Raw genomic sequence first — 27480 nt, forward strand, 5'->3', positions numbered from 1 at the left:
CATGTGAACGTAAACGCTGTGCCACTGGGCCGGCCCCCTTATCATTTTTTAGAAGCAGTTATTGATGATGCAAGTTAGAAACGTAAACTATCAGTCACTCTAACATTGGAATGTATGTTCCTTTAGAAGGGGCATTAGAAAATGTTTTTTCACAACCACATAACCCGAGAGCCTAAACTAATCCTCAAAACCTATCAGGTGTTCACTGAATAACTATGAAAAAAAGCTAGGATTCAATCAAAAAACAGTTGGTATTTAAAAATTAAATTATGAATACCCACCTTATCCAAACCTATAAAGGTTGCAACTCCGATATTTTGTCTTTTAAGGAAGTTTACACATTCTTGGGCTGTATCAATAGACTCAACAACAATGTAGTCTAATGCATGACAACAGGATGAAATAGCAACATCGTATTTTTCATCAATTGCTCCTAAGTCCCCCTAATAATTAAGAGGAGGGGGAAAACCAACAGAAAATGAGCAAGGAATTAGGCACAGGATCATTTCATTACTATTCATATAGATTTTTTTCAAGCTGCTTTTACTTGAAAAACTATACTTACACATAGTTTTAAAAAGTACAAGGGTACATAATGAAAAAGCTAAGTAATCTAAGTGTTCCTCTCATTTAACCTTCCCCTTCTTCTTTTTGCTGAGGATGATTCACCCTGGGCTAACATCCACTGACAATCTTCTTCTTTTTCTATGCGAGCCACTGCCACAGCATGGCCACAGACATAGGAGTGGTGTAGGTCTGTGCTCAGGAACTGAATCCAGGCTGCCAAAGCAGAGCACACTGAACTTAACCACGCGGCTGGCCCTCAACCTTCCCCTTTTGCAGAGACAATCACTACTGAAGTTTTTAATCTACCTTTTAAAAGTTTTTGGATATGCAGTGTTTGAATTTTTAATTAGAGCACAAAATGAGAACTGTTTTCACAGTATGAGAACATATAAAGATTTGAAGCCTAAAAGTACTATAAGCAAAACAACAAATAAAACTTTGATAAATTAGCTATCAAGCAGCATTCACTGACTAGCTTTAGTTTTCCTTGAGAGCAAATGTTTAGGATCAAATTGTGTATCAAGAAAATAAGGTGGAAGTGTCTTGACAAACATGGGAGCAACTATGCTGGGTAATTTCCAGCTGCCCTTCTGAATCCCTCTCTTCTGCTCCCTTCTCAGGAAGGCCGACTCAAGGACCACATCAAACAGTTCCTCTGGCTCTCTAGCTTCTGCCAATGTGAGGCATCAGTTAGAGATGGCACGGTAGTTGAGAAATGGGGTTAAATATTTATTTTCCCTGTTTCCTCGAGGCTACCCTCTAGCCATGGCCACATCTAAATTCCCTCTTTAGGCTCAGGATCAGTAATGGTCTCCATCATTGCTAGCCTTAGGTTTCTACATTATCCCTTTTTGACTTCCCTAAACTCTAGCTATAACCTTCAATATGTTATAAAACCCAGAATATACTTTATCAAATTCTTGTTTTCTAAAAAAAAGAGAAACTAGATTTCTAAGTTTGTTTGTCACTATTAGAGTTAGTTTTTCTTCTTGGTATTAAAATGATTATAATTAAAAAAACTATAATGTACAACTGAAATCTCACAAGGTTGAAATCTATCATAACATTAATAAAAAAAAAAAAAAACTAAAAAAAAAAAACCCCAAAAAACTATAATGAGAGAATCCATACCACAAAAAATTTTATCATGCCTAAGAGCAAAATGGTTAAAAACGAATGTTCTTTAAAACAAAAATGAACGTTATTTTATGTACAGTGACACTCACACACAGTTATTTAAATCAAGGTAAGAAAATTATTTACAAAGTTTTTGAGAAAAATGTATAGTCATTTCCAAATAAATCTACTTTACCAATCTTCCATATATTCCTGGAATCCTGCCAGATTTTTTTTCTTGAATTATTGCATCAAGGACTTTCCCCCTACTTCGATTCACTGCTAAGGAACTCTTTGCTTCTTCAACTTTTTGGAAAAGATCACGAACCAAACTTTTAAAATTTATTTCTTCCTTTGTAAGTTTTTGAAGTTCCTTTTCTTTCTGAAAGTGAAATGTTCAGAAAATGAATCGCAGAAGCAATATGCCCAATCACAGCACAGAATTAGTTGTAATGCCTCAAAAAAGAAGGAAAAGACCAACAATAAACACTTGAACCAGCACTAAGCTGCCATGTTGCAACTGCTGATTTGATTTTGCAAAATATGGATGAGTTTTCTATTTCAAAGGGGACATAAACTATTTGGGTGAATAATAAGGAACGTAAGTGCAGTATGGTTCTAGGAGTAGCACATTGATTGCTAGGGCATGTGGAGCTGGGGCTGTGGGAATCCCAGTTTGGCACTTACATGGTGATGCATGAGTGTGTCCTAATTCTTAAGTTCTACACTAATTAACAACAGACCTGGTTATAGGACTCTAGATATGGGTGACTGGGCAGGACTACGGTTATATTGTGCTTTGCTTTCTAAATAATAAAGGAAACATTTATTATGTTATTATATACAATATACATTATTATACCTAATTAACGGGGCAAAAAACCAAAGAAAGCACAGCTCTGAAATAAAGGGGAGGAGCATGATGAATGAACAGTACTATTGCTACACAAAAATGCCAAGTGGTCAACAAGAGAAGAACCACACACATCGACACAAAAAAACGTAAAACTCTCAGTTTCCCAATCTCCATGTTAGAGCAGCCATTTTTTCCTGACATTCTTCCTCATCTCCTGGCTTTAAAATTATTACCTCTATTACCAGTCATACTGGTGTAACGTAAAAGCTGAAGTTACAGATAATGATTTACCCAAAAACAAACAGAATTACCAGGAAGATGGAAGTGGTCACTGTATATAACTTAAGTTTACATTTAAATTCTACATGGTCATGCAATTCCCTGACAACCAAATAGTGTGCATTTACTAAAATGAAAGACTTTATTTTCAGTATAATTTCTCTTCAAACAGCATTTTCTATTGCCATCTTGCCTAGTGAGGCTTTAGAGATTCAAGTTATGAAACTCCTCAGATATCTAATTCATTCAAGGATAGGAGGGGGAGCAATGAGCTAAACTAGTTATCTTGATTAGTTTATAAACAGTTTGTAGTCCCAACAAAGAAACTGTATCCATAAATTCAAAAGCAGAAAAAACACACCAAGATAGCTGGTTTGCATATTCATTCATACATATATGTTTTTCATTTACCCTTATATAAGTTGTCTACTCTCTAGATTTAGGGAAACACAAATTTTCTTTTGTTAAAAATTATTTCCATGGGAAATAACGGTGGTGGGGGCAGTGGTCTTTGTTGTTCAACGCTTCTGGGGAGAACACTGTTAGTTTCTCGAAAGTCTCAGTTCATATCTGATGGAATAATGAAATACCGACCCTATGCTTTTGGGGAAGATTACAGTAAATGAAAAAAAAAATCCCTATATGCCAATCACTTAAGATGTTGAGATTAAAAGAAAAAAAAATATAAAACTAGGGTTGCTAAACAACGTTCAGATGAAATACAGTAACAAAGATATACCTCCTTCAATTCGTGTTCAGTGTGAGGGAGTGTTGCTTCTATATCTCCAATCGCAGCTTTCCTTTCTTTGAGAGTCTCAGAAGCTGCAAGTAGAGCTTCCTTGGCCTTACTTAATTGAGACACTGCAGTATTATGACGACTGAGATAGATATCGAGTTCTGATTGGGCTACATCCATCTTTGAACGTGCTTCATTTACTGATTTGCTGAAACCCATAAGTTCTTTCTCCAGACTCTGTTAAAAGATGACAGACCCCATTAAATGAGAAATAATTGTGTTTTCAAACCTAAACTGAAATGGAAACCATACATTTTGAATTCAACTTCACAGATCGTACAAGCCTAACACACAGAAATAAATAATTCTTACAAGTGGAATAGACTAATAGTTTTTGCCTCGTGGCCAATGTTCACCGTACATAAAGTCTTTTCCTAACTGATTTCACAAGAGCTTAATAAAGCAGACAATAGTATGCTCATTTTAGAGATTAAAACCCACAAAAAAGGAATGGTTGAAAGAGAACAAAAACTTGGGTCTAAACTCTAGATTCTATGGTTGTTCCACATTATCTTACCAGAAATAGTGGGGTATAAGGACTATTCAGCAGAAAGGTTCCTCAAGTATATTTATGTTGAAAATCTTTTTATGTTGAAAAAGTTTTAGAGGTAAGGCCAGGTAATCCTCAACACTAGTCATGATCTGAAAGTAGAAACTTTGGGCTATATAATTGACTGTGTAGAAAGGATCTATTTATTAGAATAATGGCATAAGAAAGGCCCTTACAAAAGCCCAGCCCTTTCATTTTACACACAAGGGAACAGGCCCAGGAATATTAATCAGTTTAAATGTGTGATAGTGAATACCATGAACATTAACACACACGCACTGCTCACTATGTTCTAGGCACTGTTCTGAATGTTTTGTACATATTAATTCCTTAACATAACAATCCCATGAGGTAAATACCATCGTTATGCACATTTTGAGGAAACTGAGATCCAAGTTTAAATAACTTGCTCAAAAGTCATGCACTCACTTGTAAGTGGCAGAGCCTCTGTTTTTAGCTACTACACTATGTTGAGGAAAGAAGACATCTGGATGTGAGTCCTGGCTTTGTCATTAACACAGGATGCCAAGGCACACAGGCATACTCAATTTATGTTAGATGAACAAATGTGAAAATCTCCATCTATAAAGTATTTTGTCAAGAAAGTTACTGTACTATCCATTGTCACTTTATCACATGGGCATCCTACTTACAAAGTTTTGTAGTGTGACATTAAGAACACGTCCATTTTCCAAAACAGAATCTATTACGTCTGTAACTTAAAAAAACAGAAGCCACTTTATTGAGGTATAACTAACATAGAAAGGCTGTACACAAGTCTGTAACTTATGTACCTAAGTCTTAAATAACCTAACTGACTTACGTTAAGTCAACTCAATTACTGTTATCTATTAAAATATATATTTAACATGCTCAGTGTTGTCAAAAAGGCTGTGGTGAGTATAAATAAAGATAGCTAAACTTCATGCTTATACTCTTATTGGGTAGATAAGACATATCAATGTGATAACGTCAGCTCTCTTGTTTTATTAATGAAGTGCTAAAATAATGTAATAGCTAACATTTATTAATTTTTTACTTTCTAAGCACCTTACACAAATATATATACATTTTATTTTCACAGAGAGTCACATAATGGGTAATATTTCCTTCCCCATTTTGAGGAAGATGAGTGGGAGACATAATAACTTGCACAAGATCGGAGATAAGTGACAGACCTAGATTTGAATCAAAAACTGACATAAGAGCCATGGTTTTAAACTATTACACAAGAGCTACAGAAGCAAAGGGAGATGTCAGCCTGTGGTTAGTGTGGTCCCAGGTTTTTAATAGGTGGTAACCAATTTAAGTTACCACGAAAATAATTTAAGCGATGATGAAAAAGTTTGATGATGAAATCAACATGATTAACAAAGAATGGCATATATAACAAAGTATCTGACGTGTCCCATTTTCATTACCATTATAAATTCTCATTCAGTTACTTTTTTAAAAAATGGGACAGCAGAAAGCAAAGAAGGGGAATCTAGCTAGGAATGTTGGGAATGTTCAAACTTCTTCTAATAGTTCAGTTTCTACTATTACTACAGAAACAATCTTCAAGTTAAAAAAAGACACCAAAATAAACAACTCATAAAGAATCTTACTTCCTTTTCTTTTTGAAGTCCTTGTGTTTCCTGTTTAAGGCTGTCCATAACTTCCTTTAGTTTTTCTTCTTCTTTCTCTTTGTCCTTCTCAAGGGCATTGCTTCTAGCTGTCGATTCAGTTATGATATTCTCACTCTTGGCAGGTACACTTTTAAATTCTTCAACCTAAGATTATAAAACAACCTTACCGGACAATGTACCTTTAGGCTATCCAATACCATCAATATTTGACTTACTTAAAAGCATTTCTCGGGGTCTTCGCAGCTTTCTTCGTAATCAGATTTGAACTAGGTGGCTTTAGTAAGTACTTTCTTAACCATTCACTGCAATTTCTAGAGTCTCTCAGTCTAATTCTATGATGTGTTGATACCTTAAGTAAACAAAATTCTCCCTGGCCGGGCATTAGGTCTTTATTCCTTCTGGTTCTAAGTTCAGCCTACAATGATCTTTCTTTACCTGTTAATACGCTCTGACTATACAGAATTTCCTAATTCCACATAATCTTATAAACTACCCATCATGGTATATTACAACTTACCACAAATTACCTTTATGCCCTCCAGCTTCCCTCAAATTCTAAGATCTTTCATGACTTTACCCTTCCAGAGTCACGATGTAGGCTAACATTTTATTCCATTAATACCTTCTGGTAACAATCACTTATCTACATTTGATGCCTAAAGGCTAATACCTCCAATAACAGTAACATTTGGCTTGGCCTGTCCAATTTAGGGGTTACTCTCAAATCCATGTTATTTTGTTTATTCTAATTATCTAGTACCAGAGAAGTTCAACACTTCCTGAAATACTGTTCCTAAAACATTGATTCACATAAGGTTTGTTACCATACTGAGGAGAAAGTATTTTGTAAACAAATGATTTGGAAAATGCTCATAAGGTAAAGCAGAGCCTGTATTATAATTACCATGTAATTATAGGGTACAAAGCTTTTCTGGGGGGAGGTGATTTAGGTGTCATATCTACTGATATCTGATAGACCTAGGAATATAGTTTGAAAGGTCCCAAGTTAATTAGAGTCTCGCTTCTAGCAAATTAGACATTCTAGTCCAAATTTTATCTTTTTTAAACCTCAGAATAGCTATCAATCTCTTGCTGTAAATTATGAGCTTCCTCTTCCCTCGTTTTTAAGGAGGAACTCCTGCTCCGATATGTTTAACTTGATTTTTGTAGGAGGCAGGTAATGTTTTTACAAGTCTATAATACATAACCAAAATATCTTTTTAAACCACTACCCTAGGAGAAAAGAAAATTTTATCACCAAGGTTGAATTAATTATTTAGTAAATGTTTTCCCAACGTGTATCATAGTAACATAAACTAAAACTCAAAGTCAATGGATGCAAGACGTCCCTGTGGAAAAAAATCAGGTTCGGAGACAAACTCTAACACTAACACTCAGAATCCCAACTCATCATCTTAGGTAATAATGGGCAAGAAAATCCATGAAAAATAATGAAAACTGGATCTGATATTCAGACATGATATTTTAAGAATTTTTTCCCTCAAACCTACCTTTTCTTTATCTTTTTGAAGTTGTTTCTCCAGTTTTTTGGCTTTACTTGTAGCATGTTTTAATTTTTCTCTAACTTGAACATCTTCCAAATCTAGTTGTGTAAATTTTTCTTTGTTCTCTTCAATAAATTTTGTAATTTTATTCAGTTTCCTAGCAAAGCAAGAAAACTTATCAGTCACTATTTTAGATATTCACGTATTTTAAAGCCATATTACATACCCTGTCTGAGACACTTCTGTGAATGTGACCAACCTCTTATAAGGTATGATCTTAAAACTACCTATATCAAGCTGATCCTCCACTCACCCCCTATTTGAGGGAACTGTTAAAATGTGCGATTATGAGAGTTATTTCGCCCTTCTAAGCTGGATAAGAAATACTACATTTTCCAGTGACTATAATATCTACATACAGAAAAACTTTACCATAAAAATAAGTAAAACTCATTTTAAAGAAAAAGAAACTGCATAGGTAAGATATTGGTGTCACTGAATATTGACACAAAGAAAGGTCATAATGAAAATGTAAAAAAATCTATCTATTCTAACCCCAATTCTACATCAATTAGATCTGTGGATTGTTTATTCCTGACAAGTAACCTCCTCGGGTCAAATTCCTATTTCTGCTGTGACGTTTCGTGTTACTGTGTTCTGCCACTAGGGGGTAGCATCTTCCATTATTTTAAGACTTCAGTGGTGGGCACTCACTCTGTACCAATGATGAACTGGATGCAGGGCAATTAAATTTTTTGCTTGCAAAAGAAAACCATTTTATATGCTGGCAAATGTATGACACCCATGTGTGCTGGCAGTAAGTTTATGTATAGACAAACATACAGGTAATAAAATTAACTGAATCTAAATACTTTTAGTACTTTCCAAAAGAGTATTACTTCTCTATGTCTTTTACAGCTTTATTCTTAGCTTTCATTTCATTTGACAGTATATTGCTTTTCTCATTAATTTCTTTGGTATCTTCATGAATCTTTTCCTTTTGAGTTTCCATTTCAGCAATTCGTTTCTGCAGATCATAACTAGAGGGAGGAAAGAAAAGGGATTGGAGATCCTAAAATTCTACTTCTAAAATTATACAACTATTTTAGTAAAATCAGCTGTTTCTAAAGCATTCTTAACTGTAGTCAGTTTACAATTAATTACGTAGGGTTATTGAGAAGGCAAAAACCCTAACCCACGGTCAAGGCTAGAATTAGGAACAAAATAGGTTCCATATTAACAAAATTAGATTTGCTATTACATACGTTAAAAAGAACGTATATGTAAACTATTAAGTACAGTAACAAATACTTGTGAACCCACCTCCCAACTTAAAGTAGGATACTTGAAAGTCAACTTCAATACTATGGCAAAAAACCCTAATTCAATGAATTCAACACTTAAAACAAATTTTAGAATTTTTTTCACCTCAGTCTTTACATTTCTCTAATATAGGAAAAGAGAATGGCTTTGATAATGTCAGAAACGAATACAAAAATTGATAAACTAAGGTACTTACATGTAATATTGACAAACATGATTCTTTTTTCTAAATATATCATTTTCCAAGGTAAGAAATTCAATGGCTATGTTTTTCTCTCCTTCTAAGGCGTCCTTTTCCTTTTCCACCATCTTAACTCTGTTTAACTACAAAAATTAAGCGTATCGATTGTTCAAATACACATCTTATGTACAATCTGAATTTAAAATATGCCAGACAAAAACATATAAACTATACTAATAAAACAATGCTCACCTTAAATGTCAATAAGAAAAATATAAAATTAAATCTAAAACAGTGAACATTTGTCAGTAATAATTATGATCTATTAAACAAATATTTGACTAAGTAAAATTTGTTAATCATTAAAATATTCTGATTTACAACAAAAGTCTACAGAAGATTCACCTTCTCTCCTCTGTGTTCATTTAATATTTCAACTCTCCGACATAAGACTTTAATAGGTTCATTTAGCCGTCCACAACCAATTATATCTTCTAAATATTCAAGCATACCCTCATCGTGTTCCGTCTGGCCTTTTGGTTTCATCATAGCGATTTGTTCAACTTCACCCTTTAAAAAAATCATATTTCACACTCATTGTGTATGTTTAGCTACATCAATCTTAAGTGAGAATCAGGAACAGTCAATTAACAAACTCAATAGTAATGAATAACTAAATAATGTAAATCAGAAGTTTAAAGAGTTTAAATAAGATACAAATAAAAATGTTCTCTCCACTGATATTCTTCTTAGAGTTTTAATTTTACTTAAGGGAGTAAGAAATGTATATTTATGCTTCCTTACATAAACTCTTATAAAATTATAATATACACCCACATATACATACAGAGCCAAAGGAAGATTCCTCACCTAGAATGTTCAACGTAACAAATTCAATAAATGAATATTCAATGCAAATAAAACTATTAACTTTTTATTAACTATCCTATTAAGCAAAATTCAGTAAGGTATTCATGTAATCTACAATTCAATTATTGTGGCAACATTATCAACCGTTTATAATATAATTAGAGCTCCTGTTCTAAAACAAAGAATTTTCAAAAAGACTCTTCATGGTTAAACTGAGTAGGAGTCCTGTTCCAAGGTGGTTAGTATTACTAAACTTTATCTTTAAACCTGGTGTCATGAATTCCTCGACAAGTGCTGCATTTCATAAGGATGTCTCAAACAATGTTCCAACTTTCTAAAAACAAGATCATTAAATGGAAAAGGAAATTGCCTATTTCTCATGGTAATAGTGGAAGAAATCCAACTGACTGAACACTAAAGGTCCTGGTACATGACACTGGAAAACTTTTGTTTGCAATCATCCATATTACAACTTTGAACTGCCAATTAAAATCTTAGATTAACATTATATGTATTTACGCAATTTATTCACAAAGAGAAAAGAAGAAAAAATCCACAATCAGTAACCTTCCAGGCTGACTGCCAGGCAGCCATTTAGTTTGATGCAGCAAGCTTTGTGTGAACATGCTCAGGCAAAACGCTACTACTTTACTTCACGGAAGCAGCTGGTTTGCACACCACACCGTCACAACAGAAGAAAAGGAACAGGCAAGTAGGAAAAACACACCCTTTCATTTCAGCAAAATAGCAAAGATTAAAAAAAAAGAAAAAATTGCACATTATAAAGAGCATATTACTCTTTCTCAATTTAAATATTTAAAATATTTCTTTATGAACAAACCTTATAAATTTGGAGTAAAATTTGCTAATGACAAAATGTCATACCTACCAAAAAGGCTCAACATAATTATAAAAAGGAAAAAATTTAAAGATAAAACAAGATAGGATACAACAGCTCATTTTTAATCCACATATCGAAAGGCATAATTTTTAATAGTTTTATACATTATCATCACTTTTCTGTACTCTGACAACACAACAGCACATGATTATCAAAAACAAACTGAAACGGTATCTAAATAGCCTGTCATTTTCTCTGTAACCTTTAGTATGGATAAATTAGTATTCTGACTAAATTAGTGTTTAAAATATGTAGATATTTACTTATATAAAGCATTTTGTTTTGCTTTCAATTATCAGTTCTTTCTAAATGTGTGTAGCAACGGTTTAAGTTTTAGACAGGATCTAAGCCTGAAACGACGCCCAAAGCTTTGGATTACAACAGGACAAACTCTAGCCAGTGAAGAAGCCAAGAGTCTTATTCAAAGTTTCTATCTAGGCAGGGTTTATCCACCAAGGACACTACTGACATTTTGGGCTGGATATTAGGGAGCTCTGCTGGGCATAAGATTTTAATAGCATCTCTAATCTCTACCCACTAGATGTCCCCTTCCCCCAGCTATAACAACTCAAACTGTCTCCAAACAATGCTAAATGTCCTGGGAGTGGGGTTGCAAAATTACCCCCAAGCGAGAACCACTAATCTAAAGGTTGTTTACATCTTGTGGGTTAGTGTTTACAATCCAAATAACATAAAATACAGTGCCCCGACACTTGATGTTCTAATACACTACCTAGTTCAATTTGAATATCTGAAAACCTATTTTAAGATAAACAAAAACTATGCCAAGAGAACTTACATATCTGAATCAAATGGTCATAAGGTACTATTTTTGGATAACCAAAAGGTGGGATTCACTGTAACAGTTTACACTGATAAAAATATTCATAAAGGCACGACACTTTTCCTGTCCAAATTACTTACTGAAGAGGTGGAATACCGCTATTAGGAGACTGCCTAGCTTTGGGTAAAGCATAATGGTTGCCTGTTTTTGGTTACTTGTTCCTTCCTCCTCAATTCAAATGAAGGATACACAGCTATGATTTCTTTTCACTCTAACAAGGTTGCCTAGTTGAAAATAAGAATGTTAAAGACAAGGACAGTTATGAATCAAAATAAGCTCCACCTCAAATCTCATATAACACTCGGATTTAGACTGTTACCTTATACGGCCTTCCTTTTGTTTGTTTTAAACCAGTTATTATCAGACTAGCACTACTGACTCAACTGGCTATGAGAACACTTAGGCATCTCCTTGACTATCAGGATTGCTGGGGTACTCCATTGACAACCTGGGACCTTTCCTGTGACTGTTCCTTGATGTCCCTTGCCAGCCTACTATTTGCTTTCTTCCTTCTTTTTTCATTTTGTGCCATTTCATACATAATCCGTGGATCGACAGTCTGTGCCTAGAGGACCACTTATTTTTCAGAAAACTTACGCATTCCATGTGAAATTTCTTACAGTTTTTAATTTAGGGCAATAAGCTCAATAAATTTCAGAAACAATTTTAAAGCATCAATCTGAATTTAAAGTCACCCTTCCATATCAAGGCTCCAAATCCCATACGGTGGTAGTATGATGACACACAAAAAAAGTTTCAAGTTGCTATAATGCTAGCATCTGAAACTTGCAAAGTTTTATAGGCCTCCACACTGTTATCTCTAGTTTAAGTATACGAAACAACTACAGTATTTTTTTCAGTTATTTACTACAGACTTCCTATATTTTAAATTTGGTCATACTATATCAGAGACATTAAGCAACTGTGGAAAATATCAACTATGGTTTTTAAGAGTAACATAAAAAAACATACCTCAAGAGAATATTTATAACACCAAGGGCTTAAATCTTAACTTACTGAAGTGGGCGGCCAACCAGGATATTGTGATTCAGTTATACCATTCTTTGATAATCTAATTTATAGGAATACAGCTTGAAAATCTAAGAGAAATGAATAGGTATGATGTTCTCTACTCTCTTTCAAATGGAATCCAAATTTTAGCAAGCATGAACTGTAGGAAACTCAAGTACATAGGTATAATAAAACTTTTTTCCCAAATAAGGCCCAAAAGATTTTTAAGATAAATATGGGTGTTTGCACCAAAATTAAATGGCTTAGAATTACTGGGCTTTGAATTTTTATTTTACCTTGATAATTTTTCTATTTTTCCATTTTTCACTGCCCTGGAAATTATTGTTGTTTATCTTCTAGGATATTCTAATTTGCTCTTTGTGAGCTACCAGAGGCCAAGAAACCAAATGACCAATAAAGGTTAGTATCTAAAGTAAGTACATAAACAGAAAGGATAATGCTTTAGCGACTGGACTGTGTGGTATTTATTCTGGCTACTAAGGGGCAGCTTCCTGTTTTCTTTCATAGTTGAGGCTGTTGAACAAGACACTTTTGCATAACTGAGGTATTATTGATAAAGCTAAAAATTTCTTTTGATATAGCACAGACTTATTTCTACACGCTAAAAGACTAGAACCCAAATACTTTGGATGCCATGCCAGGCTTAGGAGAAGTATACTGGAAAGAAAAAGGAAGAGATGAATAGGTAAACAACTCAGACTAAGGCTAATCCAATCTCCACATAACTCAACACTAAGAAAAAAATCTTAGTTCTTGTTTTAAATTTTCACTTAGATTTTGTAATATGAAGACAGAAAGCATATGAAGTTGAAAACTTTGACAAAACTAAAATTGTATTAATAGTTGTAGCTTTTTAGGAGTTTATAAAAACACTTGTGAGTAGCAACAGTAATGCAACTTTGAACTATAAAGAAAATTAAGGTTATCATTCTTCCAACCTTGAATGGAGCACATGCACCAAAACCAATTAATTTACAAGTCACAGTTACCATGAAATGCTATACAGAGCTATTAAAACTCTACCTATGTGCACCAATAGTCATTGCAATAGGACAAAGGCTCCCAAATAAGGTATATATAAACGGGGAAATGTAGAAAGATGGAAAGTACAGTGGACAATTTAATCTAACACTTTTTGAAGACATGCATAATTGCCTCTAAGGACAAGAAACAGGGTTTAGCTATCTTTGTATCATTTACAGCACCCTAGCATAGTGCCTCATTAGGTACATTTGAACGGTTAACCAATAAAATTTTAAATGAAATAAAATACTAGAAATGCCTACCTGAAGAAACTGCTAAACCGATATAAACACTAAAAAACTTACTCTACGGACTTCAAAAATTTACTGTTTTAATCTTAAAAATAAATTTTACTTTAATTAGATTACTTAAGCTGTTAATCACTACCACTGGCCAGTCTATACATTTTATTCCAAGTAATCACTTATGTCTTAGATGGTTACATTATGATGTTTCCATGTTCCCAGCTTTGCAAACCAGTTAGTTTTTAAGATAAGAGTTATTTGATGGGTGAGAAGGTAATAAAAACTGTATTCTTACTCACCTTCAAATGTTTTAAAACTCTAGTGCAGGAGTCTAAGATTTTGATAAGGAACTAAATAAAAATCCATACAAACCACTGCCACTTTCCCTCAAACTTTTAAACAGGGTGTCATTAGTTCTACCTAGTCCTATTTCTGTTTCTTCTTCCTAACAGGTAAGGTCCTAAGGTTCTTATCTGTAAATTATCAGTAAATTTAATCAAATGGAATTGAATCTGTTAACTTGAATGTTTACCTTCGTATTAAAAATGTTTCAAACAATTTAAGTGTTAAGATGACATAAAAAGGTTGAGATTATTATGAGGAAAAATGGCTTAAGCATCCTAGGTACTTCAGAAGCACATGTTTAATATAAAGTCGACAATTTAAAAATTATTCTTATTTACTTCTTTGGAAAGTTGTTATTTATTTAGCTTCCTTTATTACTGAATTATAAAAATTTAGTATTATAGAAGGACATAACTTGTTATCCATAATTAATCAAACCCCAGAATATGAAAGTCATAAAAGTTAAATTAAAAAAAACTCCAAAACACACAAAGCTTTAATTCGACATTTATGTAAATATAAATCTTGTTTAGAAATATATCTGCAGCTAACTTCCCAGCATTCATTTTTAAATGAGTTTGGCTTATATAAGCATCACAAATACTGTGCTTGATAACAAAGGATATTAATATAAGTTATTCTAGAATGATATTGATTTACTTTGTACACATACTATGTCTATGTCTAAAAGTAATACTTTCTTTATAAAGAACAGTTGAAAAAATAAAGACTATAATGGAAATAGGGACTAACATTTTATAAGTTTGTTCCTGGGAACACTCAGTCACCCTAAGGAAACTTTTGTTATCCAATCAAAATCCCCAACTTAGTTTAAAATCAGCAGCACAAGACAGTAAAAAATATTAGCAGCTATTTCTACATCACAATATAGTTTTGCTTTTATTATTATGTTCTTGGTGATTTTGGATAGGAAATGGGAAAAGAAGAAAGCCTCAAATCAAAAAGGAATTTTAATATGTCTGACAAAGCCATGGTTTGGACTAAAAACCTTTTTGAAAATAAGATACAGAGAAGATAAGGATTTTTCTTATCAAGCAACACTGGTAGAATACAACTTCATTCAAATAAAGAATGTATGGTTTCTAATAAAAATCAACTTAATACCAGGTACTTAATTTTATACCCCTTTAAAAATACTAAGAATTGTGAAGTTTTCATTCATACTTAAGAATGAAATAGAGTTACTTTCTGATCTTCCAGTAGTAGTCGAAGTAGGCCATTCTAACCAAAATGAAAACCAGCTTGAGTAAGCTTTTAGTTAACCACTCTAAGCATTAAAACAAGATTAAATTAGTTAGGTGCTCAGGTAAATTTGTCCAACATCAAACATACAGAATTTTTTTGCTACATAATATTAGCAGAGATAATAACAGAAGTAAAGGAAAAATACTAATAAAAGATAATGAATTTCATTTAAAATGTTATCTTAAAGGGAAATACAAACATCATAAATAGTTGCTGTATCCCTGCCACGCTAAAGCAGCACAATAATATTGGTGTTTAATATTTATTTCACTACGCCAATATTTACGTGCTGCTAGAGCGGAACAAGTATGTCAGTCCATCCAAACATAAAATGATCATCTCATGACGAAATTATAGTTTTGAATGAATTTCCTTAAATTTCTAGAGCAGCAAATAATGATTCGCATCTTGACTGTAGTATGTAAACCATGATGTGCTGCTACAGTACTTTAAGGCCTCAAAAATACAAAATTCCTCCAACAGCGGAAACCTCCCTAAACTTTATTGAAAAAAAGCAACAATAAGAGATCCTCTGAAGTCTTTAATAAACTTACCTGTAAGATTAAAAATCTATTGTGGTCCAAGTCAATTCCATGGCTTCGAAGAAGATTTCCAACATCCTTAAATGTCTTTTTCTTCCCACTTATGTGATAGACTGAAGTATTATCTCTGTAGGCCGTTCTGGATACATAGAAGTTACTGTCAGGAATGACTTCATAATCATCCCCTTCCTGTTTTGAGGAAAAACAAAACCAGAAAACAACTGTTGGTATTAAGTCGTAGGTCTGCTCCAAATTTCACTCACTTCATATTGAAACTAATTCTATAGTCTAAAAACTTCAATTGAACATGCATATAAACTGGCAAACCTCAGAAGTACCTTCTTAACAAAGAATAGATACTTTTCTAAGTTGTTTGATCCCTTTCCTCATAGACGACAAAACTAAAAAGCCAAACCAAACAAATAAAAAAACCCCTAAAACAGAACAAAACACTCCACCTCCAAATAAGCCTAAAAATATATTAGACTGGGAAAGAGTTGATGAAGGGGGACAAGAATTTGACCATATCCAAAACAAACTCACCCAAATTAAACCATGTTGACACAATAAATTACCAGTCCATTTATAAAAGCTGCAAGAGATGATTCAAGGAACAAGGAAGGTAATAATGGGCTGATATGCCCCCCTTCCCTCCGATAAAGAGTATGCCATTAATTGAAGGTAAAAAAATGGCAAATTAATTGACAAATACATTCCCCCATTTTTCAAATCAAACAGGTTTTTAAAAAATGAAGTGCAAATCTACTTTAATATTAAAACTCGCCTTCCCTTAAAAGCTATGTCATTTTGAAATCATGACTTTTAAAATTTACAGGAATAAAATTAATAGGTAATGGAATCAAATCTGATTTACTAGCAATCTATTTTCCAACCCAAAATGGACAACAAAACACTAAGAAACAAAATTAAAATAGATGCCACTGTGTATTTAATTGAAGTCTTTTATATTAAAAAAAAAAACTTTAAAAACAAAATCTAGAAGCCAAGTCACACCCCTGTTTCATTATGTTGTTAGTTTTCTATATTTTTAGGTTCCAGCCAGTCATTTCTGAACCATGAATTTCCAAGTTAATTATTAAACAGAAGAGGAAAAAACCTAATACCAACAGAATGGTGTAAATAATCTAAACAGACATTTTACCTATAATCGTCTCTTGTAGAAAACAAGCGTTAGCCTGACCCTTCCCCTTTTTTAAAAAATGTAGCTCAAACTGAAGCAAAGCTCTTTCATACCAGATACACGCAACTACTAACAACGTTAAGTTTAATGTGAACTGAAATAATGTAGTAAAATTAGTCAACGGTTACATTTTTAAGTTTAGGTAATTTATTTGAAAGCAATAAAAATCTAACTTTAAAACAAACCCAAAATTTACAGTAATGGATGCCTACTTAGTACTTAGGATACCAAAACTACTCAATGTTTTATTCCAAAAAGGTAAGCACTACTATGAGCTACTTATAATTCATTTCCCTGGCTAAAAATTTTAATATTTTAAGTTTAACAGTGGTCACCACCACGCCTCAGAAAGAAAATATGGTCACGGAGGTAATGAAATCAGTATCTGTTCTGCTTTAACCATATACTAATATTTGAAAGCCAATTTAAGCCAAAAATAATAAAACGTTCAATGTATTGAAATCCTTTGTGTTCCTTACTTGAAATTACAAATAACTAGTCCAAGTCCCTTACCTTATCAATTATCTTTTGAAAATGAACTTCTACAGTACAACTCTGAATATCCTTGTGTTCATCAGAATTGTGTATTAGCACTGAGAGTTTTTTAGATCTTATTTTTTGCGCCCGATAGCCAAACACAAAAAGCATAGAATCAATAACATTGGATTTCCCACTGCCATTTGGTCCAATAATACAGGAAAAGCGCTGCATAAAAACAACAGAAAAAAAATTAAAGTTAAAAAAGTCATACTAATACTACTGATTTTATTTTAATCTGCTCGATTTTTTTAACTTGCAGCAAAACTGCAATATTTAAGTTTTCATTGCTAGAGGAACACAACTTAAGCTTTCTTACATCATGTTCTCCTCGATCACAAGCTTCAACACCTTAAACAAGACTATATTCTAACCCAGACTTTCTACAAAATTCATTCTAACAGAGAAAATACGCCCTTCAAACAAAAAGCTCACCAATTTTGTTCAGCAAAGAACACTTCACAGCATAAAGAGGTACCAAAGATAACCAGATAAAAGCTAAATTCAGTTGTCGAAAGCATAGATAACATGCCGCGTGTGTGTGTGTGTGTGTGTGTGTGTGTGTGTGTGTGTGTGTGTGTGTGTAGATTAGGATAAATACAATAGTCACAAAACTGGAACATCTTATAAAGACGCATTACCTTATAGTAGTCATTTCAAATGGTCAAATACCTTATGAAAAGGGCCCAGAATTTTTTCCCCAGCATAGGATTTGAAGTTCTGGTTTACAATATGAGTTATCATAAGCCGAGGAGCTCCAGCTTCATTGGTCATTGCTGGAGGCGGGGGAGGAGGGATGCTATTCAGAATCTCTTCTAAACTTCTATTATCAGCCTCCTCACTTGGAGTCTCTAAGTCAGGCAAAGGGAAAAAGCCTGCCATTAGTGCAATCAGTTCGGAGGACTACTGCCTGCTAACCTCTGGAGAGACGTTATTTAGGAACTTAGGAATCTCTAGTTCCCACTTACATTTAGTATCATCCTAAACTCACTGAGGATAAGAATCTTTCCGCTTGGTTTTACAAAAAAAGAAATTCTTCAAAGAAATGCCACCACTCACAAAATTCTATAGATATGTACCTCTCAGGAATCAAAACACCGCCTCATAAAGCGTCTCCGGGAAAACCACCACCTGACGCCCCGCTCCCGCCTAAACAGGAGGTTGAATCCAACTCTCTCCGTGTCTTTGAGCACCGGGAGCCCGAACTTGGGACACTCACGAGCGCCAGCGACGCGGTCACAGGAGTTTCATAAAGTCATCCAACTCCTGGACTCACAAAAGCTACGTAGTTTCGAGTAAATTATCTTTGTAAACGCAGTTCAGAGCACGGAGGTGAGGTCAGGTCGCGCCGCGCCACCTCCCGTGACGGACAAGGCCACACACTCACCCGCCAAGCCGCTCACTCGCGCCCGTCCCCTCCAGCACCGCCGCCGCGACGCCGGCCCTCTCTGAAAACGGCCGAGTCGCCTCCCCGGGCTGCTCCCCGGGCCGCTCCCCGGGCCGCCGCGCGCCCTTCCGACGCCGGCCCCGTTCCCCGGTCCCAGCCCCCGTCCCCCGGTCGCCGCCGCGCCCTGTCCCCGTCTCCCGGTCCCAGCCCCCGTCTCCCGGTCGCCGCCGCGCCCTGTCCCCGTCCCCCGGTCCCGGCCGCGTCCTGTCCCCGTTCCCCGGTCCCGGCCGCGTCCTGTCCCAGTCCCCCGGTCCCAGCCCCCGTCCCCCGGTCGCCGCCGCGCCCTGTCCCCGTCCCCCGGTCCCAGTCCCCATCCCCCGGTCGCCGCCGCGCCCTGTCCCCGTCCCCCAGTCCCAGCCCCCGTCCCCCGGTCACTCACCTGCGGCCTCCGGGGCCGGGCTGGCGGCGCGGCCGGGGCTGTCCGGGGCCTGCGGCGGCCCTTCCTCTCTGCGCCGGGCGGTGGACGGCTGGCTGCCTCTACGGGGCATGGCGGCTAGGGCCGAGGGAAGGCCGGGAGAGTCAGCGGGGCGGCCCGCGAGCCCCGCGCCGGCACGGGTCGGGACCGCTCCGGCCCTCCCGCTCCGTAACGCCCCCTCAGCCCACGGCAGAGGTGTCTGCGGACGTCCCGGCGCCCTTCTCGGCGCGGGAGAACCGCTCGTCCGCTCCCCTCCACGCGCGGCGGGTCCGGCCCTCGGGCCGGGAGAAGCCCGCGGGTGAACCAGCTACAAGGGGCAGCAGGAAGGGTTCGGACCCGCGACGGGGACCGGGCAACGCCCTGGCCCCGGAGCCCGCGGGCCGAGCGCCCCGGCCCCACGACGCCCAGCCGGGCGCGGGCGCGGGGGAGGGGGACGGCGGAGCGCGCCGGCCGCAGCCTCGGCTCCCCAGGGCCGCGGGCGGGCGCGGGCGGGCGCAGCGGGAGAGCCCGGCCCGGGAAGGCAGGGCTTTACCTGTGGAGGGTCCACCCAGACCAGGGCCGGGGCCGGCTGCACTACCCCGCTCGCCTGCCGGTGCTTCGGCTCCGGGTCCTTCACTCGAAAATGGCGCCTAAAATACAAACTCGAACGGAAATTCGTTACAAATGCGCGCAGTGCCTTCTGGGAACCACTAATTTGAAAAAAATGCGGCGATTATCACCGCCATCTTCTCGTCGCTCACGCGCAGGCGCGAGCAGGCGACAGGACCCAGGCGGCAGGACACGTTCCTACTAAGGGAAGAAGCAGAGCGAAACAATGTTTTCCTGATGGCTTACGGCAACACCGCTCGTATTTAAAAAATTAAACAAAGACAAACAACCTGGCGAGTTCTGAAAAAGAGGGAGAAAAAGGGGTTCCGCCCACAGCTGGAGGCGGGGCTCAGTCGTCCAATAACGGCCCTTAAGGAGAGGGCGGGCTCGCTGCGGGCGGAGTCTCGGGCCCGCTCGGGTGACGCGCGGCGGGGAAGTATCGCGGGAAGACTGAGTGAGCGCAGCTCTTGGGAGTCGCTATGGTGACGGAGGTCGGGAGGCTTCTTGGCAACTGGTCCCAGCTCTGCGAGAGCAGTCGCCGCCACTTTCCCGGGCCTTAGGGTCAATCTCTTCAACTGCAACGGGGTGAGGAAAGGGTTTGGAAGTTGTGGCCATCACTGGATCCCACTTTCCTCCTTAGAGGGTATGTGCGGCGCGGAGCGTCTGTTATTTTCCGTCTCCTTGGGGGCAGTGGGTCTCTGGACGGAGCTTTTGGGATGCTAACGGGGAAGCCCTGAGTATGGAGGGAGTGGTGGGACAGCAAGGAGAAGAGAAGACCTACATTGGTGAATGATCGTGTAGTCCACATGTGAATAGCAAAATGATGATTTCGACTTACGGGTGTTAGGTCGTTAGTGTCACTAGTGAAAAGGGGGTTTCGGGTTTTTAAAATCATTTGACTAAAAAACTCCGTAATGGAAGAAACGATTTGCTGACGTCATCTGGTTATCTTTATGAGAAAATTATCGATCAGCAAATGTTTCTTAAGTAGCTTTTGTGTACGTTACACTGTACAAGGCGTAATCAGGATTATTAAGCAAGTATTCCTGTTCCCAGAGAGCTTTGTTTTGTTAGTAGGTTTTTAACCCGGAGTTTGTGGATCTGGTGGTAGTTGATTGGGCGTCTGAGGAGTTCATAACCCCCCGAAATTATATATAAAATTCTGTGTGTTTGTGTATTTTTTTGGGGAGTTAGTTTTCCCAGAACTTTGATCAGATTCTGCTCCGGCGTCCTGATCCCCCACAATGTTAACTCTTTGATTTGACTACCTTCGGTTAAGTATTTATTTAGCTGCTCTTCTGTACTTGAGAACTAGGAGCCTCTTTTTTTCCTTAACTTTTGTGTACTTAGATCCTGGCACACTAAAGCACCAATGTATCTGCTTTACTAATGAATTACGTTGTCATTCTAAGTAAGCATTATGATTCTTGCCCTGAGGCAAGACTTGCCCAAGAGGCAAGTCCGGTCCTGGGATTCTCAGAAGGAGTGTGAAGGACACTCCCAGCAGGTCTGAGATTTTGGTGAGGTTGGGAAGTGTGTGGCTTGAACCGATATTATAATATACCTTTATATTTGAAGTTGAAAAAAAAGTTATTGTTTTCATAAGACAAATTACAGACAGTAAAGCTCAACGAGAAAAATTCTTTGGCATACCAAGAAAATGTAGCGATTCTCTTTGAGAGCTTCTGGAATCTATTGGATTGGCAGAGTTTGTAAAACTCTACAAAACCTGAGTTGGAGAGATACTAACCGTGAAAAAACCAAGTCTAGACCATATTGAGTGGTGTCTATGGGGGAGAGAGCACAATATAGTAGAAAGATGTAACAGATAACAGAATCCGAAATCCCATCATTTTTTAGCTACATGCTTGAACAACTTACTCAATTTATCAATCTCTCTGAGTATTTACTATAAAACCAGCATATAATACCTACCTCATAAGATTGTTTATGATTGTTCGTCTAGCACACATGCTATAAACATTTGATATTGCTGTGTTTATGACATTGCCCTTATTAGGGTATGTGCTAAGGATGAATAATGGGATGTGAAGTTAGAAGGAGGTTGACATATGAAGGGTCTTGAAAGCCAGGTCAAGGATGTTAGATATGATATGGAGGAAACACCTGTTAGAAAAAATTTGAACTAAGGAATGACTTGGTAAAAAACAAAAATTAACAATGGTTATGTGGGTTGTGTTAAAGGGGAAAGAGACTGAGATCAGGCATGACTTATTTAGATTATTACTGTACAGTCGTCCACGTGGAAGGTGAGAAGTGCCTACACAGTAGAATGGAAAAATTCTAGATACATTTCGGGGGAAAAATGTATAGCTTTTGTAGATTTTAACGGTTATCTAAACCCTTAAAGTTAGTCAGATACTGTTTTTTGTTTATAAATCCCTGAATTAGTGATGAGGGGATAGAAAGAAAGATAAGTCATAGATAAATCCTCATTTACTGTCTTTGATGATTGCTGTAAATAATGGTAGATCTTAATGACTGATGAGAAAGAAATGTAATTTCAATAAATCAATAAAGTGACCTATGGCTTTAGATTTAGTTGAACCTAACCATGCTCCACTCAGAACAAATATTTTCAAACAGGTTCAAACTAGGTTGTATAACGTAGAAAAGACATTCGTAACAAACAGCTACAGAGTAAACTTAAATCTAGGGTGAAAAGAGGACGCTCAGTAAGTGAAGAAGTGATTTGAGAAGAGATTAGGGTCACAAGAAATACTCCATTGAGCCCTGCTAATACTTTCGATACTTCTCATGAAATTAACAATTTAATTATAAAAAGAGGCTGATCCAATTGGAATGGTCTAGCTTACAGTCATTTTGGAAAGTGTAACCAAGTCTCATCTTTCTGGTTCAAAATCATCTACTAACAACCATCATCTATACTTTCAGGCAGTCTGAGAAGAGAACTTTCGCATTTTACATTTTAAAAGTAAAACTTAACCCCGCAGGAAGAAATAAGTTCAAAGAGAAAAACTGGAATTAGAATTAAAATCCACGTTTTCAATTCTTTAAGTGCATGGTTAAGTTTTGTTATTACAGCAATAACATGTGTTTTGTCTGTCTAATGTAGTTATAGCATTTCATTAAGTCTGAAATTAGATTTGTGGGTAAATGTTTAAAAATATTAATCAAGTTTGTAATTAGTTGTAAATATTTGGGTTAATTAGATATTAACTAATAAATCAAAATAAGCAAGTAAACATGAATTTATGTAAGTAATCTATAAATACTTAGAGAATATTGTTCAAGATTAATAATTTGGATATAGACCCAGACAGATAGTAGTGAATATTTCTCTTGATAATATAAGCCCCCTAGTTGTTGAAACTCTCATCTGTCTTACTACAGAAAAAGTAGGAAATGAAGAAGTGGAATAGTTTTGGGGGAAAGATTGTTTTGAAAGATGAGTTTGTTTTTATTCGTGTAGGTTGGGATTAGGAAAGGTGTACCCAATGGGCAGTAGAAGTAGAGAACAGGATGAGAGAAAATAGGGTCAGGACAGAAGATAGGCTGAGACAGTGTTATAAGACTAGTTGGAACACTAAAAATAGATCAGGTTTTTAAGGTTGTGAGTAAAGAGAGACTCACCCAGAAAATATCCCTGCTTAGAATCTAGGAAGAAGAAATAATTATAGTAATGTTTCAGGTAGGGCTCTCTAGATTACAGGTGACAGAAAACTGAATCCAAGTTGTCTTGAGAAAACAATATCTGCTCCCGTAACCAAAAAGTCAGGGGAGTGTAACTGGATTCAATGTTCACACAGAGACATCAGGATTTGGTTTCTCTCTTTGCTCTGCTTTTCATTCCTTTGTTGTGGTCTTGTTCTCAGGCCCCACATGGTGGCCTCGGGCACCTCCAGGCTCCCCGCTTGCTGTCGTAAGAAATGGTAACTCCAGCCTCAAATCTTCTAAAATTAAAGACTGAGGGTAAGGAGAGTTTTCTTCCCCATAATTTATTTGAATAAAAGTCCTGGGCCATCTACGAAACAGTCTCTGCGCAAAGGGAATGGGATGCTCTAATTGGCTTAAGTCTGGGTCTCGTGCTGGCTCCATTCAAGCCACATGGGCTGAGAGTGAGGAAGTGGGTGTTTCAAGAAGTTTTTTTGTAGCTAGGACAAGAGTAAATGTATGAAGGGTGACAAAAACACCAATTTTCACTACAAAGAGGTAGCAATTATTAAGTTCTTACTATATTCTAGGCACTCTACTGGACATTTTACATACTTTATCTCATTTAATTTTCATAGCCAACCTGTGAAGTAGGTATTCTTAGCCCTGTTTTAGATAAGAAAGAAAACAAAGTACAGTATCTGGAAGATTCCTAGGTGAGAGTTTCAATAAGAAGTGGGTAAAGTGCAGTAGAGACTGCAAAGAGAATGAGAATGGTAATTTTATGAAAAAAATAACCGTTATTAGGTTTATTTTTAAATGTAGAAATACATAAAGAAGAAAACAAAATTGGGCCATAATCTTATTACTCAGATAATCTTATATTAAATATGTAAGTGTATAGATAAATACTATGAAAATGGTAAAAACTTTAAATAGTACAGAAGCACATAAAATGAGAATTAAAAGCTTCCCTTCTCATTCCAGTGCCCCTGCCTTCACAAAGCTCTCCATTAAGCGTCCTGCACATCATCCCAGAAAAATGTTTTAGCATCCACTAGTTTAAATATGTATCCACCCCTGTCTTTTACACACAGGGATTGAATTATATAACATTGCAGTATACCTTACTTTTGTCATTTAACATATTATGGACATCTTTCTATATCAATACATATTGATTTGTCTAATTTTTAAAATAGTTCCATTGCACTCTAGTATTATTGGTGGAGTATGATTCTTTTATGCTAGTCGATGAATTAAAAGGACGAATTAAAGACTACTTATTTTGAAATTTGTGAATCACATGGTTTATTGGCTAGAATTTATTAGGCTACCCTGCAAAAGGATTATAATTATAGCCAATAAGAATAATATTGAAGTATGCTTGGCAAAATCTAATTATAATCATAGCTAGAATTTCACGGAAATGTAAATACCACACTGTATACATATAGTTTAGCAAATGCATACAGGAATTGGAGTGGGGTAGGAGTTGGAGGTCTTTAGTAATTGAACTGTATTGCCGTTCACAAACCTGTTTCTTTTGCCTGTTATGTCTTTGAATCTGTCCCTGGAAATGGTGAGCTTGCCTTTCTCTTCCCTGCCGTACAAGAGATCTTAGCTCTAGTCTGCAAGTGGTTCTCTGATGGGACCAATCTGAGTAAAAGATCTGCGTCTCTCTCTCTCTCCTTTCCCTACTGCGAAAGAGACACAGGAGTCCAATCAGAGATATCAGTTTAGAAGACTGTTGATAAAAATTGCACTTTTAAAAGTAGGGCCTTGCGTAGTCATAAGCAAAGCATTAATTTGCACTATTAATATCAACACCCAAGGGTTAACCAGTATGTAAATGACCCAAATAGAACTTGATATAAATGTGCTTATGATAGCTCTTTCATTTCTTATCTATCCTTCGCATTCTTATTCACTGCTGAGGCTTTTCTGCTACTTCTTGTCTATAGGTACGTTCTCATTGACAAGTCATGACCTCCTTGTTTCCTGCCTAAATTTTCCTCATTTTGTTAGTGTGTTTACCTTTTAGTTTCATTTCTCAAATCTACTTCTTTTCTCTTCTTTTTTTGTAAACCATCTTAACCGTTTTTAAGTGTCCAGTCAGTGTCGTTAAGTACATTCCTATTGTTGTGCTGCTATCACCTGCATCCATCCACAGAACCTCTTCACCTTGCAGCACTGAGACTCTGTCCCCATTAAACAGTACCGCCCCATTCTCCCCTTCTCCCAGCCCCTGGCAACCACCTTTCTACTTTCTGTCTCTGTGAATTTACTACTCTAGCTACTTCATCTAAGTGGAATCATACAGTGTCTGTCCTTCTGTGACTGGCTTATTTCAGTTAGCATAATATTAAGTCTCATTCTTAACATTAACTCTTCTGTTTTCGTGGTTCTAACTCTGTTCCACATTGTAAACACATATATCCACAACATGATGGTATAATCTATGATGAATGTTTAAATTTCTAGTTTTTGATAGTGGTATACAGAGTTCTGTAATAAAGAGGCTTGTATAGTTTGCATATGTATCTTGGTGTATGTTTATATGTACATAATAAATTCCTGTGACTAAGAATTCTTCCCAGGGTAGATTCCTTATATGATAACTCCTCTGAGTCAGCCACCCAAAATATGACACAGATGTGTCAGATTGGCAGAGCCTAGGTTATTTGCTTGTGTCCTAGCTGTAAGGAGGACTAGAAAAATAATTTATTTTTTATGATAGGAAGAAGGACTCATAAGGTAGGAAATTCCCCAAATGTAGAAAAGGCAGTCAGAGTTGTTGGGACAGGGAAGCCAAAGAATAAGTGATGATTAGCATCAATTTATCTGCCTTTCAGTAATGTATGGGAGTATCTGTTTCTCCGTATGCCAGCAATGGGTTCTGACAATTTTGCATTTGGCCAGTCTGATAACAGAAAAATGGTATCTAGTTATTTTAAAGATTTTATTTTTTTCCTTTTTCTCCCCAAAGCCCCCCGGTACATAGTTGTAGTTGTATATTCTTAGTTGTGGGTCCTTCTAGTTGTGCCATGTGGGATGCTGCCTCAGCGTGGCTCGATGAGTTGGGGCCATGTCCGCACCCAGGATTCGAACCAACGAAACACCGGGCCACCTGCAGCGGAGCGTGCGAACTTAACTACTTGGTCATGGGCCTGGCCTGGTATCTAGTTATTTTAATTTTCATTTCTTTAATTATAAGTGAGGCTGGGTGTTGTTTCAAGTTTTTGACTGCTGACTGACCACCTGTATTTTTGGTTCTGTTAACTGTCAATCTATAATTGTTTAAAATAGAAGTCCCCCATTATCAGTGCTCTTGATCGAATTACTTCATAGGGGACCATACTGCCTTAGTTATCATCTGTTTCTACAGTATTGCTAATTTGTCCCTCTCGGCTGGTTCCATCACCTTTGCCCCCAAACGCATTGAGGTCTACCCTAGTTTAAAAGGCCTTCATAGCTACTGATCTATTTCTTCCTTTAACCTCTACCTTTATATATACACTCCTATACCTTTAACTTCTACACTTATGAGCCATGGCTGCTGACTCCATTTTTTCTCCATTCATTCACTGGACAAATATTTACTGAGCTCTTACTGTATGTAGGGTGGTCCTAGAGCAGGGGATATAGGAGTGAACAAAACAGACAAAAATTCCTGCACTTATTGAGCTTATGTTTTAGGAAGGGGCAATAGTAAGTGAAATGCACAGTATGACAGGTGGCTTTAAATAGAATACGGGGAAGGCTTTACTGAGAAGGTGACTTTTGG

The 27480-nt window shown here is 37.0% G+C and overlaps 2 protein-coding genes across 22 annotated transcripts in view; one reads left to right on the forward strand and one right to left on the reverse strand.

Annotated features, from left to right (window-relative positions):
• The window catches only part of SMC4 (structural maintenance of chromosomes 4), a 36098-nt gene extending 15903 nt beyond the window's left edge, over window positions 1-20195 (reverse strand). Inside the window, exons 1-13 of the mRNA XM_070582982.1 lie at window positions 20002-20195; window positions 19434-19547; window positions 18280-18458; window positions 17584-17775; window positions 15882-16058; window positions 9207-9371; window positions 8817-8944; window positions 8197-8337; window positions 7304-7454; window positions 5772-5936; window positions 3558-3791; window positions 1880-2065; window positions 282-443 (exon numbers count right to left, since the gene is read on the reverse strand). Of these exons, the coding sequence (XP_070439083.1) occupies window positions 282-443; window positions 1880-2065; window positions 3558-3791; window positions 5772-5936; window positions 7304-7454; window positions 8197-8337; window positions 8817-8944; window positions 9207-9371; window positions 15882-16058; window positions 17584-17775; window positions 18280-18458; window positions 19434-19542 (1989 nt within the window). The 5' untranslated portion in view covers window positions 19543-19547; window positions 20002-20195. The remainder of the gene's footprint in view (window positions 1-281; window positions 444-1879; window positions 2066-3557; window positions 3792-5771; window positions 5937-7303; window positions 7455-8196; window positions 8338-8816; window positions 8945-9206; window positions 9372-15881; window positions 16059-17583; window positions 17776-18279; window positions 18459-19433; window positions 19548-20001) is intronic.
• Window positions 20196-20200: 5 nt separating this feature from the next.
• Window positions 20201-27480, forward strand: part of IFT80 (intraflagellar transport 80) — a 139968-nt gene continuing 132688 nt past the window's right edge. For 7 of the 21 annotated variants that reach the window (XM_070582995.1, XM_070582993.1, XM_070582994.1 and 4 more), the window contains exon 1: window positions 20466-20700. Coding sequence is in view for 3 of the 21 variants with exons in the window: in XM_070582984.1 (XP_070439085.1) it covers window positions 23969-24011 (43 nt within the window). In the remaining 18 variants the exon portion in view is untranslated. Of the gene's footprint in view, window positions 20701-23914; window positions 24012-27480 lie in introns of all 21 variants that reach the window. The other 14 variants (XM_070582996.1, XM_070582997.1, XM_070582990.1 and 11 more) reach the window with 10 other exon arrangements.

Source organism: Equus przewalskii, chromosome 18 (genome assembly GCF_037783145.1).
Source record: "Equus przewalskii isolate Varuska chromosome 18, EquPr2, whole genome shotgun sequence".
Taxonomy (NCBI): domain Eukaryota; kingdom Metazoa; phylum Chordata; class Mammalia; order Perissodactyla; family Equidae; genus Equus; species Equus przewalskii.